The sequence below is a fragment of the Centroberyx gerrardi genome, chromosome 17, assembly GCF_048128805.1.
Source record: "Centroberyx gerrardi isolate f3 chromosome 17, fCenGer3.hap1.cur.20231027, whole genome shotgun sequence".
Classification (NCBI taxonomy): Eukaryota; Metazoa; Chordata; class Actinopteri; order Beryciformes; family Berycidae; genus Centroberyx; species Centroberyx gerrardi.
In genome coordinates this window covers 5,503,379-5,522,816 of record NC_136013.1, presented here as the reverse complement: position 1 = coordinate 5,522,816, position 19,438 = coordinate 5,503,379, and the positions used below count along the sequence as shown (strand labels likewise).

Below are 19,438 nucleotides of genomic sequence, written 5' to 3'. Positions count from 1 at the left end.
TTACACAAGTCAGGTGGTATTTGTTTGTGTATCGGAAAATACATTTGTGATCACCCTTGTTTATTTACAAGTCATGATATATATGTGAATCTTGTTTTGAGGATTTATTCATAAATGAGACATCCTTGATTCCATAGACAACACACTTGGCAGCACAAGCCATATTGCTACGGCATGCTTTTCATGTTACTTTTAATAAGTAGTAACATTGTCACACAATTAGTTACTTTAAGGTAAGTAATGAATTAAAGTAACTAATTACTTTTAAAAGTAAGTTTCCCCAACACTGGTACATTTTGTCTGCGACATTTCAGTCTGTCAATTCTATTTTTAAAAACTACTTCAGCCGCTAAGACCTTTAATTTGACTTGGCAAAAAAATTAGTCTCAAGCCCTGATGGGAATATCGGCTAGCCGGCCATAAACACTCAGCTCTTGCTATGACGTTTCTTTTCAGTGCAGTTGCTACTGTTTATATTGCTTTCGGGGAAATGGCGGAGGCAGAATGAGTTTTTGCGGGAGCCGTATGTCAGAGGGATGGAAATGAGGCAACAGAGAAACGCTTGAATAAATGATGCCCATCATTCATGTTTTGATGTTGCCGAGGTTGTTTAAAGAAGTTTTCATGATTTGTTTTTAGAGCATGAATATTACAACTTGAAACACAACGCTAGACAAAGACAAAGAGATTGGATGTCTGAGGGATTGTAAACATGCACGGGTCAATAGATTAACTGTTTTTGTTCCCCATGAAGCGTCATCATTCTTGCTCCAGGAGGATTTACAGGATGTGCCATAGGAGCTTTTCCCAGCAGAAAAAAAATGCTGTTCGGACATCCTGAAGATAGAACAGGATAACTAAGGTCCTGTGTCTTAGATCAGTGGTTCTCAAATGGTAAATATCGGTAAAATCGCTAAATCGTGACCCCTTAGAATAAAGCGATGCCTACCCATGACTCCATCGCAGGCTGCATATGCAGAGTGGTGAACAGTTCAACCAAAGAATGATTTTCCCTTTTCAGGTCTTTTCATTTCATTATCAGAAGAGGTCTAGAGGCTGAAAACTATTCAGCATTTCACAAGAAAAAAGAGAAAAATCTGAAATTACACATGATAATAAATCTGTATAAATAATCAGTATTATCTGTAATCAGTATTATCTGTAATAAATATGTTTTCTCCTATCCCATAAATCATCTCGCGACCCCCCAAAATGATCTCGCGACCCCCTGGAGGGTCCCAACCCCCAGTTTGAGAACCACCCTCTCAGCTGAATAGTTTAAAGAGTTTAATTCTAAAGTGAGATACCAGCCTTTTTAAAGAAGTGACACCAAGTCTAAGAAAATGATTGATAGCCGAACCCTAAAAGAAATCGCACTACTTTTTAAAGGATGGTAGGTAACTTAAGTCCTTGGTTGACAAAATCATAATACTTACACAGACCAGATCCTCCATATTTCAGAAATACTGAATGATGAACTTGAGGCAATTGGTTTTTCCAAAAGGGATATATTGCATTTTGGAATAGACCTCATGTCACTCATCCCCGTTGCTTTCCTCTGGACAGCGATGTGCAGAGTCATGCATCAGACATCCCAACTTGGAACAGTGGCACTGCAGACTGTGAAAAAAACAAATGACAACTTTTACTTGTTTAAAAAAAAAAAAGAAAGGCAAATGGGACACACATGTTCCTTTTTCCATTCTATTCAAGAAGCACTGATACAATGGCCAGGAGAAAACTAGTCATGCCACGCATAATGCTGAACAGTTTTTTATGGATCTGAAACAAAAGCTTTAGTCAAGTCAAGTCAAATTTATTTATTGAGCGCTTTAAAAAAAAAAAAAAAATGAAATCACAAAGTTTACAGAGCAACAAAGGACATACATTGCATAAAGATAAATGCCAGAAAACAATGCATCACAGTTAAGAGACCAGAGTTTGCATGTGTGTGTGTGTGCGTGCGTGTTATGAAGAGATTGGGTGTGCGAGTGAATGCGATTAAGAGAAAGACTTTACCATAGTTTAGTATAGATACTGTGTTGATCATTACTTTTGTGCTCATGCACTAATAACTTCCCCTGGCATTAGTGAGCTGCATTCCTGGTGGGACGGTCCTGGCAGCACCTCAGATTGTTTTGAGGCCTGGAAGGACAACAGGAAAATCTTTTGTGGTGTTTCTGGTGCTTTGAGTTTTCAGTTCCAGGCGATGTTTGATTTCTCTTTTCATTTTCTGCAGCTAATCAAATTTATCAGCATGGACGAGCTGCTCCTTTGAAGTCTCAATTTTTCACACATTTTTATTCTTTTATTCTTTTATTCTTTCCATCGCTTTCCATTAGCTTCCACTTCATAGTTCTGTTTCTCTCTCATGCAGCGGCGTTCCTTCTGTCGTCTCCTCTCTGTGTAACAGGTACCAGACACCGGAGTGTGACGGTGCCGCGCGCTCTCGTGTTTCGGACACCGAGGATCCCTTCCAAGGCCGAGACCTGACAGGTTAGACAGCAACAACTCCTAACTTTTCACTTCGTTTCAATTCAACTTTATTATTATGATACAAAAGCTGTTTTCTTGGTTTTCTTGGTCACAGTGCAGTCCAAACAAGAGTATAATAAAAAAACAAAACAGTAACAAACACAATACAAGACAGAACAGTGCAGCAAAACAAAATAGTGCAATGCAATATTAACAAATGTAGTATAAAGTGACAGATGCATAAAATTCAAGTATTGTAGTATTACAGCTTATCAGAGGAGGATCACTAACCAGCCCAGATCATTAACATTGAGTTAGAGCTGTAAATTGTGAGCTGTAAAAATGTAGATTAGGTGTGTGTTAAGTGTGTTTGTTTCAACACACATCAGGATAATCTAGACAATGTCAGATAAATTGTCACTGACAGAAAAGTATGCTTCATTGACTTCCAAATATTTTCTTGATTGCTGTCTTTAATGTGGAACAATTTGGGGTTGATCATGAATGTTGCATTCCTCACGCCTCAGTTCACACGTTTCTGCACACTACCAATACTTGGCCTTGTAATATAAAGCTGTGAAGACTTAAAATTCAATCATAAGCCTAGCAATTTTCTTTTAAGATTAAACCTATTTTTAAGAAAGATATCAACACCATCGGTATTTTTAGGCCACTAAAAATAAAGCCCAGCATTGTGACTCTCAAGCCAGCAATACTTCGGCATCACTAGCAGTTAATGTTTGTACATTAATGTAAACCTGACGTAGAGCTACGACTGTTTCTATGTCATATTGAGGTTTTATAAATAACTACTTTGTCGTGATTTTCTGCATACGCCAAGAGATAAGATCAAATATGATCCATAAATGAGGTCCCATCTTTTTGCCATCTGTAAAGACTTGGATGTTTATTTCCACACTAATCCTTTGCTACCATCATGCCAGCTAACCTGGTGTATGATGTTAATGTCGCGCTCTTTAAGAATCGACCACATCACGCTTTGCGGTGTTGGATTCCCTGGGAGGAAAGATCAGAGACTCTCCTCTCAACCCGAGGTCAGAACCTCGGCTCATACTCCTCTGCCCTCGGTTACTGCTCACTTATTTTTGTTGCCCCTCTGTTTCCCCATCATTTAAAGTTGCATTGTAACTCTTATTTAATTCCCCATCTGGTGAGTTTACAGAGTCAAGCATGGCTCCTGACTGTGCAGCAGATGTGTGGTATGTTTTATGGAAGGTGTGAGTGTTGCGGGGTGCGGCGGGGAGGCTGCGGGGGGCGCTGGGGGTGTTGGAGACCGCGGGGCGGCTGAGTGGAGATATTTTTATGTACTGTAGTGGGATGTTCTGAACCACCACAACAAAGCGCAATATTTCATCACAGTCACATCAAGGCAGAGGGAGAGAAGAATGCTGGAGAGGGCAGTTTATTAAGAGGAGCGGCTGCAGGTCCGGTCTCACCGGCCCACAATACAAGCTCTGTCAGGAGAAAGGGAAGCAGGCTGGCTTTCCCCCTGAGACTGAGGGCTGGGATCTGTTAACGTCCAGTCCAGTCAATTCAGGAATGGAATTTTGTTCAGAATTAAATACCAAATACCTTTTGCCGTGAAAAGTTTGGTCATATTACAATTACAATTACAATTTCCCATTTGGCAGACGCTTTTATCCAAAGCGACGTACATATGAGATTTTAATACAACACAAGCAAGGTTCTAGTCAGGAGAGAACAACGAGAGTAAGTGCCATAAAGCTAAGTTCTGGTCCAACAGGACATAGGTGCTACGAGGCAGTGCATAGAGGCAATGCATCATATCCTGTGTATCAACAAGTATTTTAGAATTTAGGTGTGATTTCTAGCAAATAAACAATAGTTTCTGTTCAGATGTTGAAGTGATCTGTATTTTTGTGTAATGAATATGATGCTAATGCTGCTGTTCCATGATAAGACCATGAATGAACACCAGAATGGAAATAAGTCTCTTTATTGAGGACTTTATTGCGACATCCTCAATTATGTTTTTCATGCCTAAATCTACACTAGGCAACTTTGCATGTTGGAGGCTCCAAATGGCAGTGAGAGGCAACTGTTTGAAAAATTCAAATTCACTTAAATCCCTAGAAATCCTGTAAGGTGAGGTCAGTAATCTGCACACAGCTCACTCATGTTTCCCAACCCGGCCGGTCTGTGATGCTTTATACCAAAGGAAACTAAACAGATGAGAGAGGAAAAGATCTAACGTTGGTGAGTCCAGCTTTCTCTGGACGGAGCGCTGCTCACTGCTGTTTAGGAGACAGATTCAATTTCACTCTTAATTTTGAATTCCTCACTTACTGTGGGGCAGAGAAGTGTCCATACTGACACCAGAATATAATTTCGGCAAACAGGGCGAAGGGTTAGGGTTAGGGTTAGAGTCTCAATTTCAGGGCGATGGGATGCTCTTCTCAGTTGCAGCCGGGTGTATTTTTACATAAAAGTCTTGCCTGGTGCATCTTTAATGTGTTTCAAAGTGCTCAGGTAAAGGAGATCAAATCAAATTGACCCCGACCCAGTGTCAGCCTGCCAGAGGTCCTGCACCACACTGTGCCCCTGCCACCTTGCCACATACAACAAGAGGGGTTGCGCTTCATAACGTCCCAATTTAACACTTGGATTAAGGCGCAGCGAGGCAGTGCTTCTCCGAGCTTGTCACGTCGTAGGAAATGCTAATTGGATTCACCTGGCGGGGCAGCGGACCACCTCCCACAGAACGCCCTGAGCCAGCAGAACAGGAATGAAAAGAAACCGAACAGAGCGGAGGACAAGGAGGCCACAAAGGCACGGAGAAAGGGGAGGAGGAGGGGAACAACTGAGAATGTGAGAGACCCAAAGAGAGAGAGAGAGAGACTGTATCAAGAAAAAAAAAAAAGGACAGAATGAGAAGATTAGTTTACTATGCAGCAGCGTTTGAAGTTTCCCTTTAAGAGACACAATTAGGAGGGAAAAATTTGCACTGGTTGAGCGCGCCATTAAAACCATACATCTGGGCAATTAAAAAGAGCTACCCAAGGTGTTCAGCATTGTGTCATAAAAGTTAACAGGTCTGCACTGCCCAACAAAGCTCTCTTATCACCGCACACTTCTGTTCGGCCTCTCCCCATGTGCCTCAACTCTGGCCCGCTCGCTTTTTCCTTCAGCCTTACAAAACAGCCAAACAATGAGTCTCACCTCAATGGAAAATGTATTCACACGGATTTACCAGTAATTGGTTGATATAGGCCATTTACCAGGGGCGTTTGATACACCTGGTTTGCCATTTAGCTTTGGACAAGGTTTGCATGCGTACTTTTACTGCGGAACACCCCCTTTTCCGTTTTACATCTTTCATACTGCTTCATTGGTGCCGTGGCTTTAGAAGCACTTCAGCTACACTGTGCCGTAATGACTCAAATTAGTTGTGGAAGGTAATTTTGGTGTTTTTTATCTTTGATTTGTGCCAGGCTGCCCCGAGGGGAAGAAAGTGGAATTCATTACAAGCTTGTTAGATGCCCTCTCCACAGACATGGTGCAAGCCATGAACTCACCAGCCCCCTCTGGTGGTGGGAGGTAAGTGCTACTGACTATAATGCACCTCACCGTAAACCTCAGTGCTGTTTCTTTATGGAGAAACTTAAACCTCTTCTCATTCACCTCAAATAATCTTTCCCTCTGGTTCCTTGAGACTGGTTCCCTTGCTAATATTTTGTTTCTGTGTAGTGTAATGAGATCTTGGCACTAACACTGCCAGGGTTAGGTGTTCGCTTCCCACTGGTGCCACCCATGCTAAAAATGTTTACACTGATGGGACTGAATGACTGAATTTTGGATAAAAGCCGTCCCACAAATGGCATACAGTGTGTTATGTTATATAAGGAATAATGCACAGTGAGACAGTCATTATTGCAAAATAAGGCCTGACTGGGTGATTCAAGACTGACGCAAAGCAGAATATTGAATTAAAATGATTTATTTCAAGCTAAAATAACTTGCCAGCTTCTGCCAAAAAGTAATCCAGCAGGACTGTCTGCAGTAACCAAGGAATAACGTCTTTTTGGCTCAGGATGTTGTGAGTTCATTGGATTAGAAATCAACAAAAAGGACCAAACTTCTTCACTGTGGAGTGATATAATTAGATGTGAAACATTCAGAAATAAGAATGCATTCATTGGCCAATCAGAATTGAGTATTCATCAAACCTCTGTAGTATGTTATGTTACTTTATGTTATGTTATGTCACACCCTGAACTTCTGTATTTCTGGTTTAACTATGTCCTGTCTGAGCAGCATGCTATGGTATTGATGTGTATTGCTATGATTTATGGTGTGATTTTATAGGTATTACTGCCTTTAAATTGCTTTTGTTTTCATCTGATATGTCTGTTTTCACCCCTATTTGTTGCTCTGACTCTGCTGCCTGTGTCTTTGCAGGTTTGTGGAGCCCGACCCCAGCCACACCTTAGAGGAGAGGGTGGTGCACTGGTACTTCGCCCAGCTGGATAACAACGGCAGCCACGACATCAACAAGAAGGAACTCAAGCCGTTCAAGAGGTACCTGAAGAAGAAAGCCAAACCCAAGAAATGCGCCCGCAAGTTCACCGACTACTGCGACCTGAACAAGGACAGGGCCATCTCCCTGCAGGAGCTGAAAGGCTGTCTGGGCGTCAGCAAGGAGGGTGAGTGAGGAGGAGGAGGAGGAGGGCCAGGGGAGAGCTGAGGGGGAGGGTGGGGGGGTAGAGAGCCAGATTGTGACTGGAGGGTCATGAACTCCGTTAGAGCAGCTGGGAAAATCTTTGCTGGAGTGAATGAATCTCCTCTCCTTCAACAGCTAGCACTGAGGAGCCCTTTGGCAAGGCACTCTGCACTCATTTACTCCACTTACACAGTCTGTAGCCAACAGTTGAAGCCTTGTATGCATTGTACCAGGCAGTTGCCAGGTGTGAATGTGTGTACATGTGATGAATATGAAGTAGGGGGTTGCTGAAAAACAGCATGTGTGCTGGGAAGGTCTGAAAAACTAAAACGAAATGAATCCCCTTAATGAAATACAGAAATGAGGATTTACAGAAATACATAATTGGTCCTTGATTGTTTTAAGATGTTCATATTCCCACAAATAAATTAGACTACTGTAAACTAACATTTAAAGAGCCGTATTCCCACACATTAGATTTTCGCTAGTATTTCATCATCATGTCGTGGTTAAAAAAACAATCTGTCATTTAGGGGAAGGAATGAAGTAACTGTGGAGCATGTGACAAACAGATGTCTTGGCAGTCTAAACAAGGTGCACTGCTCCACTCAGCGCTCTCTGATGAATATTTAGGCAAGACTAATGTATTAGTGGATCGAGACACTGTCTGGGCCGGAAGTGTGGAAAACTGTAACTACTCATCATGAGTTCAGACTCGTCTTAATCGAGATCATTAGCATCTGTCACAGGCGCTGCTGTCAGCTACAAACCGCGTATCTTTCAGGAAGGAAGAAAAGAATGCTTATTTTCTCACTGACTCCTGTGTGTTTTGAAATTATGAAATTAGGTTTTAACAGATTTGAAAGCCCCAACGGTCATGAAATTCATTTAACATACAAATGAATATGTAAACTTTCAAACCAGGAAAGAAAAACAGCAAAGCTTCAGTTGAGTGTTTCTTTTTGTCCCACGGAAGTGAGGGAGATGATTTTTGCAGGCCTTGTGCTGATTAATGGAATTTGAAAAATTACAAATATATATATATTCTAATATATTTCAGATTTATTATCATGCTATATCCTCCTGAATATTATATCGTCCAGTAATTAATTAAGTAAAACAACCTGCAAAGGTAAAATAAAAATCATAATTTGGTCTCAAACTTCCCCTTTCTGCTCAGTATAGTTTTGTTTTGGGAGGTTGTGAGCCTAAATATTTGAGAATCCCTATTCTGCAGAATCACTTAGAGACGGCTCAGTCAAAACCAGTGAACTCAAAATGTGAAAACACTAAACGCCTTTTTAAATCCTTTGTTTTTCTCTTCTGCAGGTAGTTCTACAAGCAGCGGCAACCAAGGGACAAGGCAAGGGACAAATTTGTTCAGTAAGGCAAACTAATACGCTTTCACTAACCCTAGCTCCGGCTGAGAGTGCTGTAGGTGGCTTGATGTGTAATCTATTAACATCCACACTGGTGATATACGACAGTTTAGATTGGAGTAGTTACAGCTAGTTGATACAGCAGACGTCTGTTCACATGCAAAGTTTTAGAGAAGAAAACCTGGATGTTTTCTTTTTGTTGAACACTTGATTCAGCTTGAGCTGTCTGTCTGTCTGTGTGTGTGTCTGTGTGTCTGTGTGCATGTGTGCTTAGGTCTGGTGTGTGTGTGTGTGTGTTCCCGTATGTGTTGTTTTTACATAGGATGTGTGTGTAGAAGGTAGTTCAGCCAGGAAACCAGGATAAAATTTATTGGATAAGAATGGCAATACAATTCTAGGTTTTGGTGATGGATGGATCTGCTTTTATATACTCCCTGTTCTCATACTGAGTGCACTGCCGCCAGTCAGGGAGCACACAAAATCCCCCTTGCAGTACATGAAAGCAGATCCAAGCAGGTAGTAGATGGGTTGGATGAGCAGGTGGTGGGTGAGCAAGCAGCCAAGCACGCATATCCAGCAGCAGCAACTTAGCAAACAGGTACAGACAGGTTCGTTTTCCTATTTTTAAATAGACCGCTCTCTTAGTAGAAGATGCTGTGATTGGAGTATGGTGATATGAGGCCAACCATTGGCCAGCTGTCAGCAAGAGTTTCCTGGCTGAACTTGCTACGCTCATTTCTATTCCCTCAGTTACCCATGCAGTCTGGTTGAGTTAGTCTAGTGTTGATAGAGGGAGCAGTTCAACATGAGCCAAGCAGATTCAGCCTTGTTATGCTCTAAGCTACAGGTCTGCCTGCTTTTCCCCGTTTTGCCTTAGTGTTTTGTTAGGTGAAACCATGCATGGCTTTGTTACCATGGATTTGTAGGTGAAGGTATTGCAACCAGAAGCATCTCCATACCCAAGGAAGCTGACAATTGTGTTTTTTGAATATTTATTGTGATTGACAGGGCTGTTGTACTCGATGCTGGTCTTGGACTTGAGTCCATTCTCCAGACCGCTTTTCTGACGTCTTGTACTTGTCTCTGCCTATTTTGATTCAAACTTGTCTTGGTCTCGGCCACTGTTGGATGTTGACTAGACTTTTTCCCACCTATCTAAAAACTTTCAAAGATGTGCGTTTCTCCACCTGTCCCCCCTGCATTTATTTTCTCCCCTAGAACTACAAACAAGTTAGGGGATTACACCAGTGTCATTGAATAGACAAAATCCTTTGCATTGATTATTTGGATGTTGAATGGTTTAGCACAGAGCTGATAGATCTACATGTCTGTTCATCATTAAGAAACTCCTAATTGTTACATTTGGGAAGACATGTACACAGTGTATCGCCTATTTTGATCTTGGTGTTGAATAGGACTTTGCCCTGGTCTCTGGCTTGATTGGGTCACTAACCCCCTTTAGACCTGGTCTTGATTCAAACTCGACTTGACCTGGTCTACGAATTGGCTTGGACTTGACTGAGGTGGTCTTGACAACCACCCTGCTGATTGAAGCCTTAGAAATAGACATGTCCAAGGCCTGATTTTAATGGGATTCTAAGAATTAGAACTAAACTTAGTAGAAGAAGCGACACTAAGTACTGCTGTTCAAAGATTTACAGTCTTGCTTTCTCGTTTATGACAAGTAAGTATGCGAGAGGAAATATCTGACAACTCAGTGTTAATTGTTTTCTGTAATCCATCAACTTTCAATCTGGAGCCATAGGTTACATTGTACTTGCGGAATTTGTTCAGTTTTAACAAAGGGGATGGGGGGTAGACAAATTGTTGTTTCCCTCAAATAATAAACGCTAATATCACTAATAATATTCAACTGGAGTAATATTTGTTTAAGGGGGGCTGATATTTTATGCTAAGAATGGGGATTCCATTCATTGAAGTAGTATGAGGTAGTAGTGAAATAGTAGTAACAGTTATACCTTCAAAACAATGTTAATTTGAGCTTTGTTTTCTCAAAAAAGGCCCCTTTTCATGCAATTACATTAATATGATGTTGGTTACTATAATATATACGATGAATTCATATCATTAACATTCATATAAGCTTAAAAAGATGTTATCGACTGATTTTAGATACAGTAGATTTAGTGTTCATTACATCACTGAGCCCCAGCTCTCCTGCCCCTCCTCACATATACAGACTGTGTCTATATAACTCTACTTCTATCCTCACCAGTTAGTCACTGTCTGATATACAGGTCTTACTGTATGCTTCCTCTGGTGGAAACAGCCAGCATCTGGTGACAGCATGGTCCTCCTCCTCCCCTCCCTCCCTCTTCTTCACCTCCGCCCTCCCCCTCTCATCATTCACTGTAATCCTACTGCAGTAGGAATGTTGGAGATACGGGTGCAGAGCGACGCTGCATCTCCCAGCCTGTCCTCCCCTGTCCTCCAGGAGACTGGGGGAGTCGGGGGTCCAGAACAGTACGACACACAGCCATGAATAAATAAGCTTTCCTCACCTTGTCCCTGCTCACAGTAGGTTCCCCCTCCCCCCTCCTCCCTGGAGCTTTCCAGGTCACAAACTTGAGCTCAAAGACTTGTGAGGAAAGAGAAATTTGTCATGGCCCTTTGTCCTTTTTATTTGTTTATTTTTCACTTTAGCCCAATTTGCGCAGGACTACACAGCCAATTTTCCGTAATTTTTGGGGCTTTTTGTCTTTATTGTTATTATAGTTTTACAGTAGAGGTAGACTGGAAAGATTAGGAGAGAGAGGGGGATGACATGCGACAAAGGTCCTGGTCCCGATTCGAACCAAGGACGTCTTGCCACCAGGACACAGACACACACACACCAGACACACACGGCACAACAAATTTTCCAGTGTTAATAAGTGTTGGTTTTCCAGTAACAATCATTTGGAGTTGACAAGTATTGATTGGAGAGTTGTGTGTTCACTCATAGAGCTGATATGACTCTGGAGCAGCTGTTCAAAACTTATCTAAAAGTGTTCACTTAATTCTGACGGGTGTGGACTTACAGAAACACTGGTATAGTGTTGAGTTAAATTAACCCAGCTGCCCTGTTACCCAACCTCTGCATTTCTTGAAACGCATTCACGCAGGATAATCAGATTTTCTGAAATCACCGCTGTCTCTGATACAATTAGAATTTGTCACTTCCTTATTCAGCAAAGCAAAGCTTGACACTTTTGTGCCCAAAATGCATTCAAAACCTTCCTCTTTAGAGTCCACTACTGCCTCCATTTATCATGAGAGGAGGAAGATAAAAATTGCATGTCTAGAAGAAGAAGAAAAAGAAATTGCCAAAAACAAATTACGGCTGAAATTGCCAAGAGTTCATTCACATGAAATCAGTGTCATCAGGGGACCTCTGTCTTCACCAAAATACAGCAGATCATTTGTTCTGGAATTTTTACTTTAGACATTACAGCTATGGCAGATTCGCATGGGATTAAAATCACAGACGATCTCCGGAATTATTACAAATGACTGTGCGTCCCCAGGTTGTATTCGTCCTGTGTGAATACGACTTTTGCCTCTTTTGCCGAGTTTCTCTATCTTTCTCTGTCTCTCTTTGAGTCTCTCTGTCTCTCTCTCTCCATCTTTCTCTGTCTCGTTTGATCCGGTGGGATTCCCCCATTGAGCCATTATTAGTCCCATCGGTGCTGTTGACTCTGGCCCGTGGGCCTGTTCAGTGCCGCAGTGCGCTGAGGTCATGTGTTTACCCTGGCGCTGCCCCGCCGCGCCTGGAGAACGGTGGCTCGGAGCGGGCATAACGTCAGGCCTCTCGGACCCGGGGGCGCCGCTGCCAGGATAAACAGCGCCGGTATTGGAAGAGCTGAGAAGGGGGCTCGGCCCGGGCCGGCGCAGATGGGGAGGTTTGTTTTAGCTGTAGTCACTGAATCTCTCACCTTCATGCTTAGGAGCTAGAGGTAAACGGCCTGACAGCTTTATACGGCTCCTTATGCCGCCACTCAGGCACTCTGGGCAATTGATGATTCTGGAGAGAGGGAGGGTGGTAAAGAGAGAGAGAGAAGTCAGGAGTCTGCATGAAAGAACCAAGGGTCTGCAAGAACATATGGCGCCATTCTGCCTTGACTAAGATAGACGGCCATTGTGCTGGATCGTTCAGGTATGCCTCGCTCTGTTCAAGGCGATCCGATCCTCGATGGCCTGGATCCCTTTAAGTCGAGATATATTTTTTTGCCAGGCATTAAATCTTATCATGCTCTGTCGCAGTTTTGGATCGTCACAGTGCTGCTGGAATGAAAGTGGTGCCGGAGATATTTACAGTATACGTGCCTTTTCATGAGGGATTGTGAATACGTAAGGGAGAGCGGAGCACATCTGTGCGAGGCTCCTCTCTCGACGTGTTGGCAACGGCAAAGGAAAACATCTGAATACCTTGTGTGTGTCTTGAAGTGCTAGAGAGAGTGGCATCCATCCTCTGAAGAGGCTGTGGAAACCTCATTATAGATGAGATTTGTAACAGAAGCCCAGGCGAGGCTCATTTTGCAGTAAACCCTTCTCACTTTTGGCCAAAATGTCCAATGTCCAAGCCATGGGAGATCGACAGGTCTGGTTGTTCAAATGGCTCCAGACGTTGCCGCTGTAATGAATGAAATACAGTACAAAAACTTAATGTCTCTATTAAAGTTGTTGGAAGGGGATCTAGCAGCAGGGTTCATGATGTTCTCTTCAATAGTCTCATTCCATTTAGAAAGACATAAACATGCATTTGAATAAGCACAAACACATGCGGGTGTACACACACGAATGCACACACAGGCACACACACACACCAAATGTGGGAATACACATGTAGGCAAGCATGCACAAAATGTTCTCTCACATTTTAGGCTTTATGGACTGAAAAGGTTTGAGGGAGGCAGTTACAGGACGTACCCACCATAGTGACACAAGTGTTTACAGAGTTTTTATCTTCCAGGAAGCGTCAGTTGCTGTTGAGAGTGTGTGGATGTGTATTTGATAATTAGGTGCACCATTCTTGCCAGTTATGTGCTGCTACTGTAGCTGTTATGCTTTGTGACTTGTCTCTTATTCTGTTTTATATCAGACTGAGAATTGAGCTCTCTTCTCTTCTCTTCTCTTCTTTTCTCTTCTCTTCTCTTCTATTTTCTCCTCTCTTCTCCTCTCCTCTCCTCTCCTCTCCTCTCCTCTCCTCTCCTGTTTGTCCTGGCTGTGTCCGTCATTAGGCAGGAATGAATGGAGGGCATTATGAGGCCGGCCTGGCACCGGGGCTGCAGGACCATTAGAGAGCCCAGAGCTCTGTCCTGTCAGAGCCAGCAGTAATTACTCCACACCACTTGTGTTTTAATTGCTGTGACATCAGCTCGACGCACTGTTCTGTGTCTGCTAACGGTAACGGAGGTCAACGGAAACGACCGCGATGGTTAGATAAGCATCGTTTCGCTCACCTGTTACTAGATGCCTTTCGCTCCATTTGAATGTACAACACAGTTCAGTAGCTGTCTTATCCTCCAAAAACAGAAGATAGACCCCCTTTCCCTACTTTATGGGGGTCTTTATGTTCTGCAAGGCTAACAGTAAACCCAAGCCTGTGTATCAGTCCTCTTAGCCAAGTCCTTTTCCCCTGGTTGCCACCATGTACAGGTATACCATGATTCCCAGCTCCTGAGCCAAGCTTCTTTATTGGCCGGTCCCTGGTGAGGCGAGGCGATTCACCGCTAGACGGGATCTGCTTTCAGCTCTTTATCACAAGTGGGGCCAAGGTGTCCAGGGAGAGGCCGGGGAGCTTTGTGTTGTTAATGGCACAGACAGTGTCCTCAGTGACTGGGAGGAGAGGAGGGAGAGGACCATTCGCTGCTCTGGAGCCTGGTAATTGCCAAGGCAATTCATCAGCACTACTGTAGATCGGCCCCGCACAACAGAGACATTTATCTGTGCTAAAGAGGCAAGCAGCATGACTTCACTGCAAAGAGGTATCATGAAATGCTGTGCTTCTGTATAGCTTAACAGGTAGAACATGCCACTAACACTGCCAGGGTTTGGGATTTATGTTATGTTCATTTACACTGAATATACACAATATTAGGTCTGAGTTCCTGATATTGAGTTCTACCTTCTTTTGCAAAAACCCATGATTCATGTCTCAAGGCTTAAAAATCCTTTAACACTAGGAAGGCCAAGCCGCAGCCAACTGACAGCTGTTTTGAATATTAGAATTGAAATATCTCAGCTTCCAAAATGTCTCTCCATTACTTTTCCTATAGACCCATTTTCTGCACAAACCAGTGTTATTACATTTTTAAAACCACGCAAGGAAATAGTAGTTCTAATGATATTTATTACCTTCAACTGATGTCTTGTTGGCCTTCTCTTAATCCCTTAAAATCCACCGGCCTTTCTAGTGTTAATTTAAAGTGGTAATCCTCAAGGTTTTTTTGTCTTTGTTGCTAAGCGCTCATTGCTGTGGTGTTTCTGCACTGCACTTCCCAGAGATCACCTGTCAATCAAACAGTGTTCACGGTACTGTGACGTATTTTTGCTTGGATTTTCTGTTCGATGCAGTTTGAGTTTCTGTAGGTGGCGCTCTTTTCTTTGTCTGTTCAGCCATGGTGGCTATCGCTGCTCATGCTAACTACCCAGTTCTTCTTCTGTTTATTCCAAACAAATCGGAAACGTAAAAAAAAAAAAAACGCATCGTGTCCCGTGAACTGGGTGTAGGTTGAATCTCTATTGTGTTTTATCAAGTGGTGATAGAGAGTAGCAAAATGGACTTTTATTTAGATGAAACTGTCACGGATTATTACTTAAAGCGATTCCAGCTTTCACCTGGATTCACTTGGTCAGATTATAGTATTTCACGGTAGGACTGGAGTAGGCGGTCGTAACATTTTGTAGGCTACACTCAGAGAATAGGTGAAAGCATTCACTATTGTCATATATAAGGTAAGCTAATTTATGATTTATGAAGCTATTGAGTGATTTTGACGTGTTCGGTACTGAATGCTTGCCTCCAAGGTAAAAGAATTGCTTGAGACTATAGAACCTTCCAGGGTGAACATCTGTAGTGAAATCAGCTGGCCTTCTATTCACGTCTCGCATAACAAGCAGTGACAGGGACGCACCTGCACATCCCAACCCCCACAGTCTGTCCACATGTTACCTCATGCAGGCAAATAGACAGACACAATCACACATAACCACATGTACATATGCACACGCGCAAAAGCACCCTGATGCGCGTGCACACACACACACACACACACACACACACACACATACACACATACTTTCCCTGCCCTACATATACACAAACACATGAACACCACAGGGGGTGCATGCATCTACACAAACACACACCACACAAAATCTCACACACACAGATACACATATGCAACCTCATGCAGACAGACAGACAGACAGACAGACAGACAGACAGACAGACAGACAGACACACACACACATTGTATGAGCCCTCATGGGGCTCAGGTGGACCCCTCTCCTCAGCCTCCTCCCTCCTCCCATGGGGAGAAGCTCCACAACTCCCTTCTGACAGCCATCTGTAAGCAATCTGCACTCTTTACCCATCTCCTTTCCTCCCATTTCAGGCCTCACTCTCTCTTCTCCCTCTCTCTCTCTCTCTCTCCCTCTCTTTCTCTGATTTTGCTGATTGATGAGCCAGGAAGGATTCCCATCCCTTGTACAGCACGCTGTCCCATGCAGTTCCACACAATGTAACTTCAGAAACCTGTTGAATTATAGCTCTATTGTAACTTAACATCACATCAGCACATGTGATGGTGCATAAATGGCTGATACAGTATTGGGGGTAATGCTAAATGGGGTAATGGTAAATAAGAGTACTCAGATTACTTTTTGTGGCTATTAGTACGCTGTTAGTACACGTTACTTTAATTTCTCTTTCATATTGTTTCACTTTTGTGAACACAATGCTTTTTAAAAGTAGATAAAAGTGAAAAATCTCCAGCATCAAACATTCTGCTAAACACCCCCCCCCCCCTCCCCCCCCGCAATTTAAGTATGCTTAATATTAATGAGATTGGCTTACTATTTTAAAAACAGAGTAATAGTCATGCATTATATTTTAAAACAATGCTGGACAGCATGTTTTGAAGTGTATAATCCAGTACTCTGAGTTACTTTTCATAAAGAATACATTTGTAACATAAGTAGTTACTTTTTAAAGTAAGTAACAAAGTAAAGTAATTACTTTTAAAAGTAACTTTCCCAAGCGCTGGCCTGATGGCTTTACAAATGTCTTGATTCTTTCCAGTGATATCATGAACATCATGAATAAAACAAAAAAAACAAAAATGCTAAATATATTAGATAGAATAGATAGATTTATTTTTGGTTGAAAGCCAAACTAAAAATGTGCGGTCTGGACGGGAATCTCCCTTGAATTGTATAATTGAGGTAATCATGCTTGTGAGATAGAGAGAAGGGAAGGAAAGGGAAGAGGGGAAGATGATAGTTTTAGGCGGAAGACACTTGCAGAGAGAAACTTATTAACCACAAACCACAGAGGATGGATCTGCTTTCCACATGATCGTTCAGAGAGCACGACCACCTCTTTGGCACAGATACATATGCACACACACACACACACACACACGTCAAAAAGCACACACACATATGCACATAGAAAAGCACATACTCACACATGCATATACACACATTAGGGTTTGACTGGTACAGGCTTTTGAGAACGATATGATACCGATATATACACCTCACCACCAATAGCTGATATTTTGTGCCAATATTCAGTATCTTTAATTTGGACCATTTTCATACCAAAAATTACAAGTATTCAGTGTTTGTTTTTTGCCAGAATTCTATTCTTGGCAGCATTTAGACAATCTGAAACTCACTCACACTGAAACTCTCCATTGAAACCAATACTAATTAAAGTCTCTTAGATGACATAGCAGTTCTTTAAAGCAGTGTCTCCTATTCAATGGAAGGGGGAAATCTGGGATACATTAGGCCTTTAAATGAAGAATGAATTTACAAAAAGGGAGGAACCTTCATCATATCAGAGGGGGGTGACAATCTGTGATGCATTCCAGGAGTGTAGTAATTTACTGTTTTTGGTGTGCTCACTTTCCCTCAACATGACAACTCCCAGTGAACGTGCCTGAACTTGTTGTGTTCAATACGTGTAGATGGAGAGAGCCACGGTGACACTGAAAGCGATAGCATAGTAACAGCAAGAGAAAGAAAAAGTGAGAGTCCTGCCTCTTATTCACAACGTAACATGCCTTGTGGCTGCATTGCATTCTGGTCTATTGAGGCTACTGTTGGTGGAGAAATTGGTCTGTCTGCTTCTTCTACGATGGATTGTATGTATGATTGTTGAGCGTTGGTGCAAAATGGCAGTTCTAGAAAGAAGCCCTCACACCAAAACCTGACGCTTACTGTTGATGTTTTAGATAGTTAAAGAAATTCAGCTATCAAACTCCATTGTAGCTGCGCTGGAAATATCTCAGCATGATGTCATGCCATCCACTTTTGGACAGTTATCACCACCAAACAACAAAAAGTACATCACCAATAACTGTTCTTTAACAGTGTTAGTGGATTTTTCCTTTAATGTCCTTACACCATGTTAATCCCTAATATCTAAATTGTGTTATAATCATTATTTAATTTAGTGGCTTACATTATACAGTGACATTTAACATGTGTGCTTGTGTGTGTGTGTGTGTGTGTGTGTGTGCTTGTGTGTGTGTGCATGTGAGTCTGAATGAGCTAAGGCATGCTGAGGTTGAGGAATGCCGTCGTTTTGTCACGCAACAGCGATGTGTGTGAGCGCATCTGCACGCCGGATACTGAAACAGACGAGTCATGGCATTTTCTTTTTCTTTTTTTTTTTTTTTTCTCTGTCTGTCTATTCCCAGTAGGTCGTCTGGTGTGAGAAGAGAAGGTTCCAGAAGCTGAGACGAGAGCAGAGGGCACAGAGGGAAGGCATCTGTACGCTTGCTGACAGGAAAGAGAAAGATGGAGCAGAAAAATTAAGAAGTTCCTGAGTTTAAAACGAAAAAAAAAAGAGGAAAAAAAACAAGAAAAGAAAACGAAGCGGCGCCAAAATATTTGCACTTTCTCCTCCCAATGTTTGACGTTTTATCTGTTTGTACATGTGTTTTGACGTTTTTTTTTTTTTTCTCTTGATGTGACTGAAAAGATCTAGATAAGAATGAGAATATGTAACTATATGTAAGAGATGACAGACTCACCACTGGAACAGCAAGCATGTGTATGTTATCACATTTCCCTGTGCGTTCAGTCTGCTGTTGTGATTCGTTCTGTCCTCAGATAACAAGAACAGGCACTAGTCTTCAGCATTTTGTGGCTATTAACTAATGCTTGCATTTCCCCTGTTAAGCGTCGCTGCATACAGTTTAATGGCAACCCACTAGAGAGGAACTTGAAGGAGGCAGAAGGTATTGCCCAAATGTGCCTGCATACACCTCCCATAGAGAAATACACACCTTCCTAAAGTGTTTGGATCCCTACATAGGAAGAGCAATGGCAGCGTCGACCATTTCAAACGAATGTGTAACTATATACGAACTGCAATAACTGCCATATTATGTGAATGGCGTGCATTAAAATGAAACTGTGACCGTTGAGTCTAAGTCATCAGCACAGAATTAGCTGTATGAATCCCCTTGCACTGTTCGGTACAGTATAGAAACATTAACATTTTGGCTTTAGAGACGAATCAGATGTGAGAGCCTGCAATACTGCAATACTTCATTAGAAACGCCTGTGCTATGTCCGACTTCTGTTCAGTACATACCAGTGTTGGGAAAAGTTTGTTTTAAAAGTAATTAGTTACTTTACT

The 19,438-nt window shown here is 42.2% G+C and overlaps 1 protein-coding gene across 1 annotated transcript in view; it reads left to right on the top strand.

Moving 5' to 3' along the window:
* smoc1 (SPARC related modular calcium binding 1) overlaps nt 1-18,860 on the top strand; it is a 38,780-nt gene extending 19,920 nt beyond the window's left edge. Inside the window, exons 11-15 of the mRNA XM_078289626.1 lie at nt 2,414-2,496; nt 5,949-6,054; nt 6,916-7,160; nt 8,507-8,560; nt 18,492-18,860. Coding sequence (XP_078145752.1) covers nt 2,414-2,496; nt 5,949-6,054; nt 6,916-7,160; nt 8,507-8,560; nt 18,492-18,508 — 505 coding nt within the window. The 3' untranslated portion in view covers nt 18,509-18,860. The remainder of the gene's footprint in view (nt 1-2,413; nt 2,497-5,948; nt 6,055-6,915; nt 7,161-8,506; nt 8,561-18,491) is intronic.
* Nucleotides 18,861-19,438: the final 578 nt, after the last annotated feature.